Source organism: Oncorhynchus tshawytscha, linkage group LG07 (genome assembly GCF_018296145.1).
Source record: "Oncorhynchus tshawytscha isolate Ot180627B linkage group LG07, Otsh_v2.0, whole genome shotgun sequence".
NCBI lineage: Eukaryota > Metazoa > Chordata > Actinopteri > Salmoniformes > Salmonidae > Oncorhynchus > Oncorhynchus tshawytscha.
This window is the reverse complement of record NC_056435.1, coordinates 12,946,536-12,967,729: the sequence shown is the minus strand read 5'-3', so window position 1 is coordinate 12,967,729 and position 21,194 is coordinate 12,946,536. Positions and strand designations below refer to the sequence as shown.

The window sequence follows — 21,194 nt, the reverse complement described above, 5'->3', positions numbered from 1 at the left end:
CTCTCTCTGTCTGTCTGTCCGTCTGTCTTTCGTTTTCTCGTTCTTCTGTTCTCGCGTTCCCATATCCCTTTCTGTTTCTCTCTTTCCTTCCATCTCTCGCTCCCTCTACCGTTCTATATGTGTCCTATTGCCCTCGTAGGCACTTTCTCTCTCTGCCTCTCTTGACCTCTCTCTCCCTTTCACTCCCTCTTCTCTCTCTTTCTTTCCCTCTGGTCTCCCTCCGCCTCTAACTCTGGCCCCCCTCTTTCCCCCAAACTCTCTCTGTCTCCTAACCACACCCTCCCTCACCTGCGCCCTTTTTTCTCTCTTGCCCTCTAATCCCCCCCTCCTCCTCTCTCTCCACAGCGTTCCACTGCAGTACAGCGTTTGGTCTGGAGTCGGGGAAGATTTCGGACGACCAGATCTCAGCCTCGTCCTCCTTCTACGACGGCCGCTGGTCCCCTCGCCAGGCCAGGCTCAACAACATGGACAACGCCTGGACACCCAGCGAGGACAGCACCAAGGAGTACATCCAGGTCAGACAGTTTAAAAAAAAAAGAGACACAGCGAGAGAGACAGCGAGAGACACACACAAAACCAACACACGCACACACACACACACACACACACACACACACACACACACACACACAATCAAACACTGTTTTGACAATATGCAGTGTGCGGAGCAGATGCAGGATGCGATCTGTCACTTGATAGATGAGTTCGCTACTCAGGAATGGGCTGTTAGCAGTGGAATAGTGTGCCATTGATTTTTTTTTACCTCCTCCTCTCCGTTATCCCGCTCTCCCTCCCCAACAGCAGCCCCATAGGGCCTGGCAGCACTCCCCCTGTCTATGTGACAGATGGACATACAGTGGCAAGACAACAATAGATGAACACAGTCTGATTAAACTAATAACACACAAATGATTGTAATTTTTCTTGTCTATATTGAAAACATCATTTGAACATTCACAGTGTAGGTTTGGGAAAAGTATGTGAACCCCCTAGGCTAATGACTTCTCCAAAAGCTAATTGGTGTGAGGAGTCAGCTGACCTGGAGTCCAATCAATGAGACGAGATTGGAAATGTTGGTTAGAGCTGCCCTGCCCTATAAAAAACACTCACTAAATTTGTGTTTGCTATTCACAAGAAACATTGCCTGATGTGAACCATGCCTCGAACAAAAGAGATCTCAGAAGACCGTCAGATTAAGAACTGTTGACTTGCATAAAGCTGGAAAGGGTTACAAAAGTATCTCTAAAAGCCTTGATGTTCATCAGTCCACGATAAGACAAATTGTCTATAAATGGAGAAAGTTCAGCACTGTTGCTACTCTCCCTAGGAGTGGCCGTCCTGCAAAGATGACTACAAGAGCACAGCACAGAATGCTCAGTGAGGTTAAGAAGAATCCTAGAGTGTCACCTAAAGATTTACAGAAATCTCTGGAAGATGCTAACATCTCTGTTGATGAATCTACAATATGTAAAACACAAAACAAGAATGGTGTTCATGGGAGGACACCACGGACGAAGCCCACTGCTGTCCAAAAAACAAACATTGCTGCACCTCTGAAGTTTGCAAAAGAGCACCTGGATGTTCCACAGTGCTTCTGGCAAAATATTCTGTGGACAGATTAAACTAAAGTTGAGTTGTTTGGAAGGAACACATAACAGTTTGTGTGGAGAAAAAAAAGGCACAGGACACCAACATCAAAACCTCATCCCAAATATAATGTATGGTGAAGGGAGCATCATGGTTTGGGGCTGATTTGCTGCCTCAGGGCCTGGACAGCTTGCTGTCATCGACGGAAAAATGAATTCCCAAGTTTATCAAGACATTTTGCAGGAGAATGTAAGGCTGTCTGTCCGCCAATTGAAGCTCAACAGAAGTTGGGTGATGCAACAGGACAACGACCCAAAACACAGAAGTAAATCAACAACAGAATGGCTTCAACAGAAGAAAATACCCCTTCTAGAGTGGCCCAGTCAGAGTCCTGACCTCAACCCAATTTGAGATGCTGTGGCATGACCTCAAGACAGCAGTTCACACCAGACATCCCAAGAATATTGCTGAACTGAAGCAGTTACGTAAAGAGGAATGGTCCAAAATTCCCTCTGACCATTGTGCAGGTCTGATCCGCAACTACAGAACACTTTTGGTTGAGGTTATTGCTGCCAAAGGATGGTCAACCAGTTATTAAATCCAAGGGTTCACATACCTTTCCCACCCTACATGTTTACACTGCATGTTCAATAAAGACATGAAAATGTATAATTGTTTGTGCGTTATTAGTTTAAGCAGACTGTGTTGGTCTATTGTTCCGACCTAGATGAAGATCAGATCAAATGTTATGAACAATTTATGCAGAAATCCAGGTAAATCCACATACATTTTCTTGCCACTGTAGCTGACTGTGATGTCTAGATGTATCTGTGTGGTGTTTGGCTCAAAGGAGTGCAGGATCTGCATCGTTACTTCATATCTCTGTTGTCCCAATAACCTTACCTACTTGGTATCTCGTTCTCTCTCTGTGCCTGGAAAAATAAAGGAAGGTAGAATAGAGCAGAATAGAATTGAAATATATTGAATCAAATAAATTGTCCTTTTATTTTGTAATAAACGGAAATGTATCTTCTGATTCTTCTGAAATGTATCTCATTATCGCTCCCCCTTTCCCCTTCTCTCTCTCTCTCTCTCTCTCTCTCTCTCTCTCTCTCTCTCTCTCTCTCTCACCCTCTCCCCTCTCTCTCTCTCTCTCTCACCCTCTCTCCTTACTCTCTCTCTCTCTCTCTCTCTCACCCTCTCCCTCTCTCTCCCCTCCCTCTCTCTCTCTCTCTCACCCTCTCCCTCTCTCTCCCTCCCTCCTCTCTCTCTCTCACCCTCTCCCTCTCTCCCCTCCCTCCCCCCTCTCTCTCTCTCCCTCTCCCCCTCTCTCTCTCTCTCCTCCCTCCCTCCCTCTCTCTCTCTCTCTCTCCCTCTCCCTCTCTCTCTCTCTCTCTCTCACCCTCTCCCTCTCTCTCTCTCTCTCTCTCCCTCTCCCTCTCTCTCTCTCTCTCTCCCTCTCTCCCTCTCTCTCTCTCTCTATCGCTCTGTCTCGCTCTTCCAGGTGGACCTCCACTTCCTCAAGGTGCTGACAGGCATCGCCACCCAGGGGGCAGTCTCCAAGGAGACCCAGAAGTCCTACTACGTGACCACCTTCAAGCTGGAGGTCAGCACCAATGGAGAGGACTGGATGACTTATCGCTACGGCAAGAATCACAAGGTAATCTAAACCCCCCCCCAATGTAGCACCTGGAACCTGGAAGCTAGAACCCAAATGTGGAACCCAGTTCTCAAAGTCTCAGTTGGTTGTATATTAGTTCTTTCAGCTGCAGCCTAGCTGGCAGAGCTGGTTGACACAACGTCGTAAGGAATGCAAAATTGACGTCACTTCTAACCTTCATGCCCACTGGGAGACTAGCTGGTTCAATTCGCTCTGGATAAGCGTTAAATGACTCAACTGTAAATGTCATGTAATTCCCACCATGGGTCATGTAATACACCAAGACAAATCTATAATCTATATAGCTTGTGTGATTGACCAACATGCCAATGGTGTGCGTCCTGGGAACGGTGTCAGGTGCAGGAGAGCAGAGTGTTGTGAACAGGCACACACTTTATTGAACAGGCACACACTTTATTGAACAGGCACACACTTTATTGAACAGGCACACACACTTTATTGAACAGGCACACACTTTACTTTCAGGAGAAGCCAGCAGACGGACGCCACTGCATCGAAACGTCCAGCCAATATGCAAAGGTGCAAAAGGTGCAAAACCGCCTCCCGGGTGGCGCAGTGGTTAAGGGCGCTGTACTGCAGCGCCAGCTGTGCCACCAGAGACCCTGGTTTCGCGCCCAGGCTCTGTCGTAACCGGCCGCGACAGGGAGGTCCGTGGGGCGACGCACAATTGGCCTAGCGTCGTCCGGGTTAGGGAGGGCTTGGCCGGTAGGGATATCCTTGTCTCATCGTGCACCAGCGACTCCCGTGGCGGGCCGGGCGCAGTGCACGCTAACCAAGGTTGCCAGGTGCACAGTGTTTCCTCCGACACATTGGTGCGGCTGGCTTCCGGGTTGGATGCGCACTGTGTTAAGAAGCAGTGCGGCTTGGTTGGGTTGTGTATCGAAGGACGCATGACTTTCAACCTTCGTCTCTACCGAGCCGGTATGGGAGTTGTAGCGATGAGACAAGATATTAGCTACTAAAAACAATTGGATACCACGAAATTGGGGAGAAAAAGGGGTAAAAAATTAAATAAAAAATATTTTTAAAAACACGCAAAACAGTCACAATGATATTGTATGAACACAATAACATGCCTCATGAAACAGAAACAAGGAATAAACGCATACCAGTAAAGCGCGTTGACATAGACACGTAACACAAAAGCAATCTCACACAAAGACATGAGGGGGAACAGAGGAATAAATACGTGCAGTGTGATTGGGGAATGAAAAGCAGGTGTGCAGGGAACAAGACAAAACAAATGGATCAATGAGAAAATGGAGCGGCGATGGCTAGAAAGCCGGCGACGTCGATCCGCCGAACGCCGCCCAAACAATGAGAGGGGCCCGAACAAGGAGAGGGGCCCGACTTCGGCGGAAGTCGTGACACCAAAGCATTTGAACCATATTGAAGATGAGAATAGTTTGGCTCTAAGTGAGGAGGTATTGAAGCTGTTGTATTGGGGCTGTTTTATAAAATATACAAACTAAAACTAGACTAAAAACGTCTCTTAAATTTGCCTGAAATATATCCCAGTTATCAAGGCCAGGAGAGTTAGCTGCTCTGTTGGTGCTGTTCCGATGATACGGTGGGAATGACTGGGAATTAGTTTCAGATTCCTGTTGGGAATGTGTATTGACATGAGTCATGTCCCTATCCCATGAAGTGTCTTCCTGATAAAGGGAGGAAGGAGGGAGGAACCTGCCAAACATGAACAATAGAGTCCTCTGTGTGCCCATATCTATCTCTGCTATTCATCATGCTTTCACACACACACAAACACACACCAGTAGGGTTGTAATCACAGCTGGAGTGTGGAAGAGGTGTGTGTGTGTGTGTGTGTGTGTGTGTGTGTGTGTGTGTGTGTGTGTGTGTGTGTGTGTGTGTGTGTGTGTGTGCTTGAGTTTGTTTATGTTTGTCAATGGGATAAGGTAGGAATATAATACTCAAAATGTAAACGTGAACTCTGACCCAGATGTGTATGTTAAAGCCACCGTGGACTGTAGAGAGGGGGAGAGTAATCTGTTTTTTAATTTTAATTTCTTTGGGGCCGCAGTCTGTCTGTTTCAGCTTTGGGTGACGGTGGGGGGCATACAATGTCTGTGAAGCGATTATTTGAGGAAATGGATTTAGAATTAAATTAAAAACTCAAACAGCTGGAAATTCCACCCCCCCCACACACACCACCGCTGACTGTCTGGACTGGAGATCAGTTTTGACCAGGGGTGTGTGTGTAGGAGAATGGGGTCACAGTAATATACATATACATAATATACATCTAGTAATATACATACAGTATGTGCATACCAGACATAGGTTCAAGTAGATGGGCGGGGTTTGTACATTTTTAGATTATTTTATTGGTTCATACACACGCACAGGTCTGGTACACACACACACACACACACACACACCCTAAACCTCATAGAAACCGGTCATAATACTTATTTTAACCGCCTCTTTCAATGCCCTCTCAGTGGACGTTATCTGGATCCATTCAAGCTGGAACGTCCCCTGTCCATATGCATGTTCCGTGACGGTTAATCCAACAATGGTGGCGTGCAGACAGACACGCAGAGTTGGAGTTATAGCCTGGCCCTCAGCCCTTAGAGATCCTTTAAGTGTTTAAACCAGGGAACACAATGGGGGGGCATGGCAATGAAAGGAGATTTGCCCTTCTGATTGTCATTTAACAGTTAGTTTCTATCTAAACTAACAGGCTGGTTATGGGAGTGTCGGAGTGTGTGTGTGTGGGGGGGGGGATGTGTGTGTTCGTGTGTGTTCGTGTGTGTGTGTGTGCGTGCGTGCATGTCACACTGGTGATATGTCATCCAGATGGTGGCTTTGGTGGTGTATCGTCAGGTATGAGTCAACTACAGTATGAGTAAAGGGATTGAGACTTGTGTTTGCAGGTTGTGTTTGTTTGTGAATCTGTGCATGTCTGCGTCTGTATTTATTGATGTGCAGACGTGTGTGTGTGTGAGGATGTGTGTGTGAGGAGTGGGGAGCAGGGTGCCGACAAACGGAAACAGCAGCTGGAGGTCTCTAGTCACTGTTCCGCAGTGAGCGACAGAAGGTTGGAAACATCAGCAGTTCTCATAAAGCGGATCTGAAGAATCACGCAAGTAGCACCAGGGTCTTATTCATTAGTGCACACCGCGGCAAACAGAAAATAAGCTATTCTTATTGTTAAAGCTCAGTTGGCTCCCTCCCCGTTTCAGCCAGTTTGCCTCAGTTTGGTTCCTAGTAAAATACACCCCATGTCTATGATGTTGACTGAAATGGCATCATAGCATAGAGTTCCATTGGTGCCAAATTAATGTTCCTCTTCCTCTGTGTGTGACTGGCAGTGTGTTGTTGGAACATGTGTGACTGGCAGTGTGTTGTTGGAACATGTGTGACTTGCAGTGTGTTGTTGGAACATGTGTGACTGGCAGTGTGTTGTTGGAACGTGTGTGACTGGCAGCGTGTTGTTGGAACATGTGTGACTGGCAGCGTGTTGTTGGAACATGTGTGACTTGCAGCGTGTTGTTGGAACATGTGTGACTGGCTGGCAGCGTGTTGTTGGAACATGTGTGACTGGCAGCGTGTTGTTGGAACATGTGTGACTGGCAGCGTGTTGTTGGATCATGTGTGACTGGCAGTGTGTTGTTGGAACATGTGTGTTGTTGGAACATGTGTGACTGGCAGTGTGTTGTTGGAACATGTGTGACTGGCAGTGTGTTGTTGGAACATGTGTGACTTGCAGTGTGTTGTTGGAACATGTGTGACTGGCAGTGTGTTGTTGGAACATGTGTGACTGGCAGCGTGTTGTTGGATCATGTGTGACTGGCAGGGTGTTGTTGGAACATGTGTGACTGGCATCGTGTTGTTGGAACATGTGTGACTGGCAGTGTGTTGTTGGAACATGTGTGACTGGCAGCGTGTTGTTGGAGCGTGTGACTGGCAGCGTGTTGTTGGAACGTGTGACTGGCAGCGTGTTGTTGGAACGTGTGTGACTGGCAGCGTGTTGTTGGAACATGTGTGTGACTTGCAGTGGGTTGTTGGAACGTGTGTGACTGGCAGTGTGTTGTTGGAACGTGTGTGACTGGCAGTGTGTTGTTGGAACGTGTGTGACTGGCAGTGTGTTGTTGGAACGTGTGTGACTGGCAGTGTGTTGTTGGAGCGTGTGTGACTGGCAGTGTGTTGTTGGAACGTGTGTGACTGGCAGTGTGTTGTTGGAACGTGTGTGACTGGCAGCGTGTTGTTGGAACGTGTGTGACTGGCTGGCAGCGTGTTGTTGGAACATGTGTGACTTGCAGCGTGTTGTTGGAACATGTGTGACTTGCAGCGTGTTGTTGTAACATGTGTGACTGGCAGCGTGTTGTTGGAACATGTGTGACTGGCAGCGTGTTGTTGGAACGTGTGTGACTGGCAGTGTGTTGTTGGAACGTGTGTGACTTGCAGTGTGTTGTTGGAACGTGTGTGACTGGCAGTGTGTTGTTGGAACGTGTGTGACTGGCAGTGTGTTGTTGGAACGTGTGTGACTGGCAGTGTGTTGTTGGAACGTGTGTGACTGGCAGTGTGTTGTTGGAACATGTGTGACTGGCAGCGTGTTGTTGGAACATGTGACTGACTGGCAGCGTGTTGTTGGAACATGTGTGACTGGCAGCGTGTTGTTGGAACATGTGTGACTGGCAGCGTGTTGTTGGAACATGTGTGACTGGCAGCGTGTTGTTGGAACATGTGTGACTGGCAGCGTGTTGTTGGAACATGTGTGACTGGCAGCGTGTTGTTGGAACATGTGTGACTGGCAGCGTGTTGTTGGAACATGTGTGACTGGCAGTGTGTTGTTCGAACATGTGTGACTGACAGCATGTTGTTGGAACATGTGTGACTGGCAGTGTGTTGTTGGAACATGTGTGACTGGCAGTGTGTTGTTGGAACATGTGTGACTGGCTGTGTGTTGTTGGAACATGTGTGACTTATTAAATAGGCATCATGCTACTCACACATGCACATCGTTACTTGACACAGCTCTCTCACACTCACGCGCACAGGAGCAGTATATTAGCAGCACTCTGACACACGCGCACACGTATACACACATACACATACACACACAAACGCATGCATTCACATTCACACACATGCACACACACACACACACATTGTGCCTGAATGGGGGGATTCACGTTAGCCCAAATAATAAACAGACATGGTGTGTGTTGCGGAAATGCATTGTCTAACTGTGCTAAATCTGCCACTCTGTAACCTGGGAGAAAAACAGCCCACGCTGCAGTTACAGCCTGTTACTCTCAGTCACACACACACACACACTCACACATATATATACACACACACACACTCACACATATATATATACACACACACACATATACACACTCATAGACACACACACGCACTCACACACGCACTCACACACAGACACGCACACACACATTGACACACACATATACACACACGCACTCACACATATACACACACACACACACACAAACATATACGCAGGCATGTTTACACGCTCAAGCGCATAGACACACACACATACGCATGTAGACACACATACACCTAACACACACACACACTCACCCACACACTAACCCACGCACACACTTGCAGTGTGATGAGAGAGAAATGAGGGAAGTGGGGCAGAGTGGGAGGCATTGACAAAAACAACTGTTTGAGGGTGTGGGAGACCATTTCAAAGGAGTGCTGTACCTCAGCATCCACACACACACACACACACACACTCCTCAGCCCTGCTGGCCTCCTCTTCAAGCCACTAGTGGAGAGCAGCCAGTTGGAACCAATTCCTACTGTCAACATCTTCATACGGAGCGAGAAAGGAGGGCAGGAGGGAGGGAGGGTGATGGATGGAAAGAGAGACAGAGAGAATAATGTCTTGTGCAGAGCTTGGCCGCATCTCCCTGTGGTGCCATCAGCTTCAAGGGAAACACAGCAGAGATGGCAGCGGTGTGCCAAACGCACAGGGACAGTGGGAGAGACAGGGACAGGGACAGGGAGGGACAGGGAGGGGGAGGGAGGGAGGGACAGAGAGAGGGAGGGACAGAGAGAGAGGGAGGGACAGGGAGGGACAGGGAGGGACAGAGAGAGGGAGGGACAGAGAGAGAGGGAGGGACAGAGAGAGAAGGAGGGACAGGGAGAGGGAGGGACAGGGAGAGGGAGGGACAGGGAGAGGGAGAGAGACAGGGACAGGGAGAGACAGGGACAGGGAGAGAGGGAGGGACAGGGAGGGGGAGGGACAGGGAGAGAGCGAGAGACAGGGAGAGGGAGGGACAGGGAGAGAAGGCAAATAGATCATCTCAGGATGAGTAGAGCTTCTCTGTCTATGGTAGGTCTCCAGTTGTTACTCTCTGTTTTCTCTCCATCTTGTTTTTAGAGAAGTGTTTTCATCAGGGAGACTCAGCCTAGTCTGACACGATCTCCTTCCACTACTCTGCACACATTCACACACTCAGACACACTCCCTCTCTTTCACGGTGACCCCATTCTTCCCCGGAGGGTCATCAATAGTTAAATATCCATGGTGCCTCTGTCCCGCCGGTGTCCATCCGCTCCAGGCATTTGACCGGCACAAAAATGTGGGTGTGTATATGTGTGTGAACTGGTGCAGGAGGGCTAGGGTAGCGTGGGTTAAGATTTTTGTTGGGGGGGGGGTTCATTATCATTTCATGACCTGCCACATGAGGAGACAACATGACAATGTTAATTATTTATCCCTCTTTGTCCTGTGTGTTGAGTAAGGGCGGAGCTAGACCCCATTCCCTCCCGTCGTCAGGCAGATTACAAAGTTCGCCCAGACAACTGGCTGAATGACACCGACAATCTGCTATAGCAGCAATGGCACATCCCATACCATCACATACAATAACACAATCATGTAATTTGCATGAACACACACATATGATGTCTATAGAGCGTACACATGCTCTTACATGAACTCATAGACACTCCTATTTACACATATATCCAAGCATTAACTCTTACCCACACACACACCGTATTTATGACCCTTCACCTGTTTCCAGCAAATGTCCAGGTGTCTAATGAGCTGAATGACCTTTGACCCTGCTGATAGGGCTATTGAGGTCAGGGGTTAGGGGTCAGGGTGTGACTAGAGAGAGGAAGAGGAAACGGAGGGGACTGGGGATGTCTGCAGCACGACTCTCCTTCTCCTATCCCCCACCCCCTTTGCTCTCTCTCTTTCTCCCTCTCTTTCTCCCTCTCTCTCTCTTTCTCTCTCTCTTTCTCTCTCTCATATCCTTCTTTATTTTCTAAAAACCCTCATTCCCCCCCCACACACAAAAAAGGTCTGTTGAATGTGCCTGACATCACAAAATGAAGTTTCCTTGTGGAGAAAAGGAAGTTCTAAAATGTAGCTTTAAGTCTAAGGACGAGTCTGTGTGATGTACGGTGGTTTGGGTCGTTAAAAGATAAGTGACATTATCTCTACACCATCTGGCAGTAGGTGACAACTGTCTATGTTTACTTCTGGGGGACAGTTTGTGGTTTGGACTCATGGGGGTTAGGTTAACACACAGACACACACATCTGTGTGAACATACGCATGCACACACACACACACACGCACACTGTGCACAGGGCCAAACAAAATACCGGGGGACAGAGTGGCCTCCGACACAGGGAGAGGAAGACCGGAAGACAGAGAGATTGAAAACACTGTAGCGAGGGTGAAAGTGAGGAAGAGAGAGTGAAGGAAAGGTTGGTAGAATGATTATAGTCTCGGACACATAGAGAGGAGAGGAGAGAGAGAAGAGATGAGACGGGAAAATATAATACAAATAGTCTGAGAGAAGGAAAGACAGGGAAGTATATGGAGAGTGAAAGAGAGAGAGGGAAAGACAAGGAAGGATATGGAGAGTGAAAGAGAGAGAGGGGAAGACAAGGAAGGATATGGAGAGTGAAAGAGAGAGGGAAAGACAAGGAAGGATATGGAGAGTGAAAGAGAGAGAGGGAAAGACAAGGAAAAATATGGAGAGTGAAAGAGAGAGAGGGAAAGACAAGGAAGGATATGGAGAGTGAAAGAGAGAGAGGGAAAGACAAGGAAGGATATGGAGAGTGAAAGAGAGAGAGGGAAAGACAAGGAAGGATATGGAGAGTGAAAGGGAGAGAGGGAAAGACAATGAAGGATATGGAGAGTGAAAGAGAGAGAGGGAAAGACAAGGAAGGATATGGAGAGTGAAAGAGAGAGAGGGAAAGACAAGGAAGGATATGGAGAGTGAAAGACAGAGAGGGAAAGACAAGGAAGGATATGGAGAGTGAAAGAGAGAGAGGGAAAGACAGGGAAGGATATGGAGAGTGAAAGAGAGAGAGGGAAAGCAAGAGAATGGCCATGACCCAAACTCAAAGGAGAAGAGCAAAAGAGACAGATTGAAAGCACATTCAATTATTTGACTATAGGCCTACATTGCGTATGACAATAGGCCTGCATTTCATGCAAAAACATTGCTTTAAAGAAGCCTTATTAAACCTTGTAGCTCTGGCACCCTCTGTGGTCAGTTGGCGTAACGCCTGGCTGTCCATCTGGTGCATCTTGGGCCACAATACGTGTTTCTACAGTGTCTTTGTCCCAAATGGAAACCTATTGCCTTTGTTAGGGCCCTGGTCAAATGTAGTGCACTACATAGGAAATAGAGTCCCATTTGGAACACAGTCCGTGTCTGTTTTAACTGATATTAAGCTTTTACTTGTGGTCCTTTCTTCCTCTTGAGTTCCTCTTATATCTGGAGTTGGACAGTCCAAACTTGTTCTCACTGTAAATTAACCGTTATAACTGTCACTCGCAGTGAGTTTAGGGCTCATACTTCCTCTTATCGAAGTGTGTGTGTGTGTGTGTGTGTGTGTGTGTGTGTGTGTGTGTGTGTGTGTGTATCGCATGCCAGAGGATGGCCTTGTGGTTTCAGGCAGTGAGGGGGAGATGGACAGAGGGTGGAGAGAAGGATGGGGGAGAGCGATGGAAAGAGTGAGTGAGAGACAGAAATAAGTGAGAGAGAGAGAGAGGTGTTTTGATGGGGTGGGGTTGGTGGACGACCTCCAGGCCAGATAGAGGGATCGGACATGAGGTGGGTCAGACCGTCTCTCACCATTTGTTCCTCTCCTCCCACGAGCATGATCTGTCTGTTGTCTGTCTGTGTCCTTCCCGTGAACAGGAAGAGCCTCCTCTCCCATAGTCACATGTATCCTCTGACCTCCAACCTCTCTCCCTGAGGGGTCAAGAGAGGAAGGGAGGTGTGAAGGAGGGCGGCGGACGTTTGTGGGCGGACGTTTGGGGCGGATGCCACAGGAAGCTGTCCTTGGTCTTGTCCTGCCCTCCTGCAGAGACATCCTGTTACTTTTACAGAACACCCAGTCCTGTCCGACCTTGCCCTGTCATGTCCCTCGAGCATTTCTGTCCACTGTTTAGTCCCCCCAGGGTGGTAGTGTGCGTGGGTGGTGTGGGAAGGGGAGTGTGGGTGTGTGCGTGTGTGTGTGTCTGCCCTTCCGAAACCCCTACCAGCCCTCACCTTTTGCCCCACAAACACAGACAGACAGCTGGGTGGGTGTCATTGGATCTGTGTTTAGGTTGTCTGTGCTTAGCTGTGGCTCTGTGTGTGTGCAGCGAAGCGAGACTCACACTGCGGGCTATGGATGTGTGTGTGTGTGTGTGTGTGGCAGAGAGCGAGCGAGTGAGAGAGTGAGAGAGAGAGAGAACTGAAGATAGTATGTAGCTGAAACAGTTACTCTGACTTGCTTGCACACTTCTTCACTTTTCCCAAGATGATTCTTTGCAATGTGAGGACATCATGCCCTCTTTTTGACAAGCACACCTCCTAGCTCCACACACCTGCAGCACACCGATTTAATTCCCATTTACATGTTGGTCATTTAGCAGGTGCTCTCATCCAGAGCGATTTACGGTCACGAGATCAAGTGCAGCAATCATCTCCTTTCACCGTGCCACTCACTCACTCAGCCCCATCACGCCGGCTGATGCATAGGGCAGCAACAGTCTTTGGCCTTTGTGTGTGGTATAAAATGTGTGCGGTATCTTTCGATTGGTGTAAAAGTCTAACCACATACCCCTCTCCGTGTGTTCTCCAGATGTTCCATGCTAACACAGACCCGTCTGAGGTGGTGTTGAACCGCGTACCCCAGCCGGTCCTGGCCCGCTTCGTACGCATCCGGCCTCAGAGCTGGAAGAACGGCATTGCCCTGCGCTTCGAACTCTACGGCTGTCAGATCATAGGTGTGTGTGTGTGTGTGTGTGTGTGTGTGTGAGAGAGAGCCACGGGAAGAGAGATGTTTAAGTTATTTTGCCTTAGATATTTGAGACATCCTTTACATTATATCCTCTGTCCCACTGCACGTCAAAACAGAGTCTCTTTTTTTGGGGGGGGGGGGAGGGACAAATTGTGTTTCCGGCATCTTCTGCTCTTGTCAGTGAAGAAACGTAAAAAATCCCCTTCGAAGAAATGCCAGCCAGTTTATGCATTAACTACGCAGTAACATGAGCGCCAACACACAGACACACAGAAGAACTCCTGACGTTAACCAGCGCATTAGTCTCATCAAAAGTCCATTCTCAGCCAGCCAGCACGTCTCCAATCCCTCCCTCCTCCGTATTCGTCTTTTCTCTCACTCTCTCTATCCTTCTACTATGTTTCTGCTCTCGTTCCTCCTCTCTCCCTCGTGATCTTTCTTTTCGCACTTTCATTTTCTCTCTCATTCCATACTCTGTCCTTGCTTTTCCCTCTTTCTCTCTCTCCCTCTCCACCTACTCCAATTCTCTCAATCAACCTCCTTTCTCTACCTCTGAATAATTCTCTCCCCCCTCTTCCTCTCCTGCCCTTTCCACTGTTTTTGATGTCGGGATACCAACCTACTTTCTCTCAACCCCTCTACAATATCGCAGATGCAGTATGTCACAAGAAAGGATCACAATCAATCATTCATGTCACTCTTGTTCACTTGTAAATCTTGAACTGTGATTCGCAGAGAGAGAGAGAGTAGCACTCATTAGCTAGTATTGCAAGTGGTGCTAACCGTTCAGGTACACACATACTCACGTGAAGACATGCACTATGACCTCACGTTGATACACACACACATACATTTATGTTGCCATTTATCCATAATTTACATTCCTTGCTAGTGCTGTGACATAACAGCATGAAACTTTGATCTGTGTGCTCTTAACCGTCAACCCTACTAATGCTCTCCTCTCTCTGTCTCACTCCGTCTCGTCTTGTCTCTGGTCATCTCTCCTCTGTTTCTCCCTCGGTCTCTTCCTCGCTAATCTCCTCTGCCGACCGCTTTCTCTCTCTTCCCTGGACCAGTCTCCCTCTCTTTCCCTCGCTCTTTCTGCCCTCTCTCTCTCTCCTAGTTCCATCTCTCTCTCCTCCTCCTCTATCATCTCCTGTAACCCCTCCCCCTTCTCTCCCTCCTTCTTTATGTGAGGGTTGAAATGTGATCGTTTTGTGTAATGTATGACATTGACCCAAAGAAAGAGGATTTTTTTTTCAATAAATCATTTCCGCCCCCCCTCCCTTCCTCGTCCCTCTCCCTCCTCCTCTTCCTCCCCAACTTCAGATGCTCCGTGTTCTGAGATGCAGGGCCTCCTCTCTGGCCTGCTCCCCGACGCCCAGATCTCAGCCTCATCGGCTCGAGACATGCTGTGGTCCCCAGGGAACGCCCGCCTGGTGGCCAGCCACTCGGGCTGGTTCCCCGGCCCCGCTCAGCCCCTGGCTGGGGAGGAGTGGCTCCAAGTGGATCTGGGTGTCCCCAAGATGGTCCGGGGGATCATTACCCAGGGGGCGAGGGGCGGAGAGGGGGCAAGCAGCACGGACAACAGGGCCTTTGTGAGGAAGTACCGCGTGGCGCACGGTCTAAACGGGAAGGACTGGGGGTACGTCATGGACAGCAAGACCAGCCTGCCCAAGGTGGGTGTGGGGGAGGGGGACATGTGTAAGGGTGGGGGTTGTGTGTGTGTGTCCGTCTAAAGTGTGATTTTATACTCCTTTCAATCATCTATATCAAGATTTCAATATTTCTGCTTTGTTTCGGTGTGTGTTGCAGATATTTGAGGGGAATACCCACTACGACACCCCTGAGCTACGGCGCTTTGAGGAGACCCTGGCCCAGTTTATCAGGATCTATCCAGAGAGGTGGTCTCCTGCCGGGATCGGGATGAGAGTGGAAATACTGGGCTGTGACGTGCCAGGTAAGACTTGAGCCCGCGGTTCTAACAATAACACTCCCGGCTTAGACACATGTACACTCCTCTCCCCACCGGAGACCGGGGTTCAATCCCCGCTCCAAACGTTCAAGCGGTTTCTCCTCTCTGTCATTTCATAACTGTCAAAATACTCCACAAATATATATATATTTTAAAGTGTGCTGGCGTGCGCATACCATATATCACCTGTGAGTTTACTGGATACACGATTTGGGGGTTGGAATGTAAGTGGAAGTGGAAAAGTGAGGGGAGACTTGGAAAGAGTGAAGGTTAAAGTTTCAAGGAGTGGAGAAAGGGTTGGACGGGTTCTGAGGAATCGGTCCCTAGGGTACCCCGCACACACACACACTGCTGGTATGGTCTGCTATCCAGATGTGAGGCAGTAGACACATCTGGCCTCTCACTGCCTTTCACCGGGCCTACGCAGGACGCCTGAGTTACAGCACCAGACAGTGGGCTCAACACCTACACACACACACACACCGTCGCTGCAAGCACACAGTACACACACACATCTCATCTCCCCTGAGCTGGTTCTAGGCTCCTCTCTCTGTTCCCACCCTGAATAGAATGTTCAACACATCCGCATAAACACACACAGCAGACAATGGCTCCTAATGGCCCTACACAGAACCTCTGTGCTGAAGTCTCAACACCTACACACTGTAGTGTGTGTGTGTGTGTGCACAAGGTACACAGCCCCGTTCGGTGGTGTAAGGATGATGTGGACCTCTTCATTTTCTATCCCACTCTTCTCTGACTCACTCACTACGCCATTAGAGAGGAGATACAAGGCCAGAACCCTCCATTAACATGGAACAAGAGGACACAAACACGCTCTCTCTCTCTCTCTCTGTCAGAATAACAGACTAGCGCCCCTCAGTACCACACCCAGGATTGGCCGACATGAAAGACTGACAAATGAGCTGCGTTCCTCCCCTCCCTACATCTCTCCTTGCTGTCCTCTGTCGCTCCCTCCTCACCCCCATCCCTTTCTGCTGCTGCTGCCCCCGGGGAGGTCTACACGCAGGCGCTGGGATTCAAACCGGCAACCCTTCACCTTGAGGCTACACCCACTGCCGCCGTCCCGACGTTATAACCCTGCCCCATGTAAAAAGTCATTGAGACCAGGTGAAAGCCCCGTGTTAATGCAATCTGTCACAGGCGTCTCTTTATTGGACACGCAGGAGATCCCAGAGAGACGGAGTCGTTGAACGCCACACTGGTGTTCAGAACAGAGCTTTGTGTTCACAGTGGGAGGGTTGGAGGGCCGTGCCTCGTAACACAGGAGGGTTGGAGGGCCGTGCCTCGTAACACAGGAGGGTTGGAGGGCCGTGCCTCGTAACACAGGAGGGTTGGAGGGCCGTGCCTCGTAACACAGGAGGGTTGGAGGGCCGTGCCTCGTAACACAGGAGGGTTGGAGGGCCGTGCCTCGTAACACAGGAGGGTTGGAGGGCGTAACACAGGAGGGTTGGAGGGCCGTGCCTCGTAACACAGGAGGGTTGGAGGGCCGTGCCTCGTAACACAGGAGGGGAGGGCCGTGCCTTGGAGGGCCGTGCCTCGTAACACAGGAGGGTTGGTGGGAGGGGAGGGCCGTGCCTCGTAACACAGGAGGGTTGGAGGGCCGTGCCTCGTAACACAGGAGGGTTGGAGGGCCGTGCCTCGTAACACAGGAGGGTTGGAGGGCCGTGCCTCGTAACACAGGAGGGTTGGAGGGCTGTGCCTCGTAACACAGGAGGGTTGGAGGGCCGTGCCTCGTAACACAGGAGGGGAGGGCCGTGCCTCGGAGGGCCGTGCCAGGAGGGTTGGAGGGCCGTGCCTCGTAACACAGGAGGGTTGGAGGGCCGTGCCTCGTAACACAGGAGGGTTGGAGGGCCGTGCCTCGTAACACAGGAGGGGAGGATTGTAAAATCTTTAGTCACCCCTCCTTTTTGCTCCCATCGCCTCTCTTTCTCTCCTTTACCTCTCTGTCTCTCACTCGCTCTCCCGCTATCCTCCGTCTTCCTCTTGCCCCCAACTATCTCACTATCCTCTTTCTCTCTCCCTCTCACTGTTAAATCCCACACATGGCTCTGTTCTCTCTCCTCTCCTCTCTCTGTTCCCACCCTTAGGCCTAGTGCGTGGGTCTGTAAATGTTTTTGTTCTTAATTCTTCCTCCGCTCTCCTCTTCTGTTTCTCAACCCCCCTGTTCTCTGCTGTCCATTCTTTGGTTTCATTTCTTACACACTTATGCACACACATACGGTATCTCTCGTGTCTTCTTTCAAGATCAACTTCGGAGGTTTCTCTTAGGCTTTGTTTCGCAGTCTTCAAGGACATATTGGGCTCTATTTGAACCTTTTACTGCAGTGGGCTAAATCAGGGTCACGCAGAGCGTTTCTCGGTAGTCTTGAAGAAATCTACTTTGAAACAAAAGTATCCACCTCACACACATGGTTATGGGCTTAAACAACATCCCCTTGTAAAAAGAAGACACCATGTCAGATATAGAGTTGAAATGTATTCAATTTACACTTTATAGACATCACAGAAGACAACAAAATAAATGCAAGTTTGACATATTTAAAAAATAATAACGTTGATTAGTTATGAATAAATTATAGGTGTGACAGGGCTTGGCCACTCATTAGCCTATCAACACATTTCATAGCTTAATACTGCATGCTGTTGTCTCGGGTTATTGACGTCTTTGCGTTGTCATCAACTCCAATTAGGCTGGGTGGCACGAAATATTCTCTTCCTCGTCCATTGTGGATTGAATAGCATAGGCAATACTAATGAGTAATGCCAACAGTGGGAAAAAAATCTAGTGTTTACTCAATATGTTTGGAGTGTTGACAGACAACATTGTTGTAATGAATAAAGGCCTTTATACATCGCACATCTAAAATAAATACTAAGCTCCTGTCAATTGTATCTGTGAGGCACGTTCTCAATAAGCAATGAAGAGCCTGGGCCTACCGTTGATATGGCGTTAAAGGACTGAATCATTTGAATATGTTTTTGGCGGAGTACGTCTTTGGTAACAGGACAAGATGTACTCTTTTGGAATGGGGATGTATACCAGCCTATGTGAATAATGTAAAAAGCATGCTGACTAAGAGTAAAACATTTAGAACCTTTTTTGGACTAATGCATGGCCAGGGTAAGAAAGACACCAGACACATTGCTGTTGAACCAGCTTTCGTTATAGTAGGGTAAGGGTAGCCAAAAAGCGAATGTGTTTTTAATCAAACGAAACCGAAAACAAGCAAACCTCTTTCAATGATGGGCATACAGCCTGCGTTGAGTTTTTTTTATTTTTTTTAACGCACATCCAAAATAACAACAGGAGCTGGTTAAACTAACGTACAATAAATAGCCTACTGTACATCGATAAAGAAGGGGATGTCCGTTCACTGTTTTGCTGCTCCCAAACTTGATATTTTAATAAAGCTTTGGTGATTTAAGATGTATTCCAAAGTGAGCGAATGCATTGGGCAGGACAAAAAACAAACATCCTTCATTGAGAGGAGGGAAGGCTAAAGTATACCATCTTGTTCCATGTGCATATGGGCACTGTACGTCACGGCTGAATAGGCTGCACTTTTGCTGTCAAAATCCGTGCCATAAACAACCGCGTTATTGCTTAAATTTTTTTATTTTTTTTAAGATTCTGGTCGGTCTTAAATATCCCCACGGGCGCAGGTTTTTAAGGACACGGCTAAAACATTGCCACCTCTCCCACCTCAGCACAAGCGAGTCCATATAAAACAGCTAAATGACCAATCCTGGCGCTAGGATTTGAAAATAGAAGAGCGCCGGCATTAACAGGACGAACTTGTAAAGGAGCGTGCGTTTGACAATTGCGCTGGTTTAATGCCTGCCGAAAATAGAGCCCATTGTCTTATTCCCTTTGATGATCCAGAGTGTGGGGAGGATGCTTAGGCTTTGCTGTGTTTGTGTCTCTGCACTCTTGTTTGCGCCAGCATTTTCTCCCTTACCATGTGACGTGGTGTCACAGGGGGTGGTGACCCACTCTTAGAACACTTAACCCTACATGTCCGGCAGTGAAGGGAAAAACAACATGTTTTTCCAAGCATGCACAATGTCGTGTGTGTGTGTGTGTGTGTGTGTGTGTGTGTGTGTGTGTGTGTGTGTGTGTGTGTGTGTGTGTGTGTGTGTGTGTTTTTACAGAGGCTCTTTACGTAATTTACTTTTGTTTTTTTTTTGCTCATATTTTGCTGAGTCATATTTTTTGGAGAGAGCTATGGCTGTTTTCCAGAAGAGAAGGAGCGAAGTAGGGGGCTGGGGGAATTGAGAACAGTGAGAAAGGGGAAGGGTTGGAGCGCTGTTCAGCGTATTCTCTGTAACGTGACAGTTCCCCTGGTGCAGTTTGTATCACGCGTCTCAGAGTAGGACTTCTGATTTAGGATCACAATAAATGACACAACATAGATAGAGCGCTGAGTAGATCCTGAAACAGCCGTCCTACTATAAGACACTTGATACATATAGGCCCTGTACTCCTTTCCGGGTCTGAAGTGCAGTGCTTCCTCGACTAACTGTGTACCAGTACCCCCTGTATATAGCCTTGCTATTGTTATTTTACTGCTGCTGTTTAATTATTTGTTACTTTTATTTTCTATTTTTTTTACCTATCTTTTTTTTACTCAACACTTTTTTTTCTTAAACTTCTTAAAGCATTGTTGGTTAAGGGCTTGTAAGTACGCATTTCACTGTATGGTCTACACCTGTTGTATTCAGCATGTGACAAATCAAATTTGAATTGATTTGAAGGGGCTTTTCCTGCATGAGGGTCCCTCTCCCTGCACGGGGAGGCCTTCTGATGCCTGAGGGGATCCTCTCCCTGCACGGGGAGGCCTTTTCCTGCTTCTGCTGCACGAGGAGGCCCTCCTGCACGGGGAGGCCTTCTGCACAAGGAGAAAGGCACAGTGATACTGTATAAGGGCCTGCCTCTCGGCCCAGCTCTGTAAGCTGCTTCCTCACACATGTCAAGGAGTGGAGAGCCCTCGGGGAGAGGCAGGCAGGTCATAGCTCCTCGTCTCTCTCCCGTTACCCCTCCTCGTCTCTCTCCCGTTACCCCTCCCCGTCTCTCTCCCGTTACACGCACACACAGACACACGCACACCCCTGTCACACCCCACAAAGGTCAAGCCGTTTACACTGTGACAAGGCCTGACCTTTGAAAGCACAGAGATGCAATGGCTTGGAGGAATGGCTTGCGCTATAAGGGGGATAAAATAACAGGATACACGGTCGTCGGATGTGAAAAAGGTTAGTGTGGAGTAGGGGGTTAATGTATTGCCGGTGGGGTCCCCATAGCTCCTTGGTGATTAAAATCTGATCGGCCAACTAATTGCCTCTGTACAGGGTGTGACATTACCGTTAGGCTAATGTCACGCAGTCAGAGACCTCAACAGCTGGGCACTGTTCTTTCATGTAGCGCTATTTTGTTGTGTTTTTCCACAGCGCCAGGCGTCCGGCTGTGTTTGTTTCATTCATTTCACCCGTAGATTTTTTTTTCTCCCATCGCAGGCAGTTGTGTCACGGTAAAATGTCAAAGGATCAATCATCTATGGTGTCCATATTAGGACTGCCTTATTCCCAGCAGGACTAGTTTCACTCTCAGCGGGACTCGCTTTCAATCTGTCCTAATATGGACAACATAATCAACTTCCCTCC

General features: G+C 48.5%; 1 protein-coding gene across 2 annotated transcripts in view; it reads left to right on the top strand.

Annotated features, from left to right (window-relative positions):
* Nucleotides 1-21,194, top strand: part of nrp2a (neuropilin 2a) — a 66,347-nt gene that overhangs the window by 27,790 nt on the left and 17,363 nt on the right. For both annotated transcript variants that reach the window (XM_042324126.1, XM_042324127.1), the window contains exons 6-10: nucleotides 346-515; nucleotides 3,092-3,247; nucleotides 13,376-13,520; nucleotides 14,864-15,213; nucleotides 15,350-15,494. In XM_042324126.1, the coding sequence (XP_042180060.1) occupies nucleotides 346-515; nucleotides 3,092-3,247; nucleotides 13,376-13,520; nucleotides 14,864-15,213; nucleotides 15,350-15,494 (966 nt within the window). The remainder of the gene's footprint in view (nucleotides 1-345; nucleotides 516-3,091; nucleotides 3,248-13,375; nucleotides 13,521-14,863; nucleotides 15,214-15,349; nucleotides 15,495-21,194) is intronic.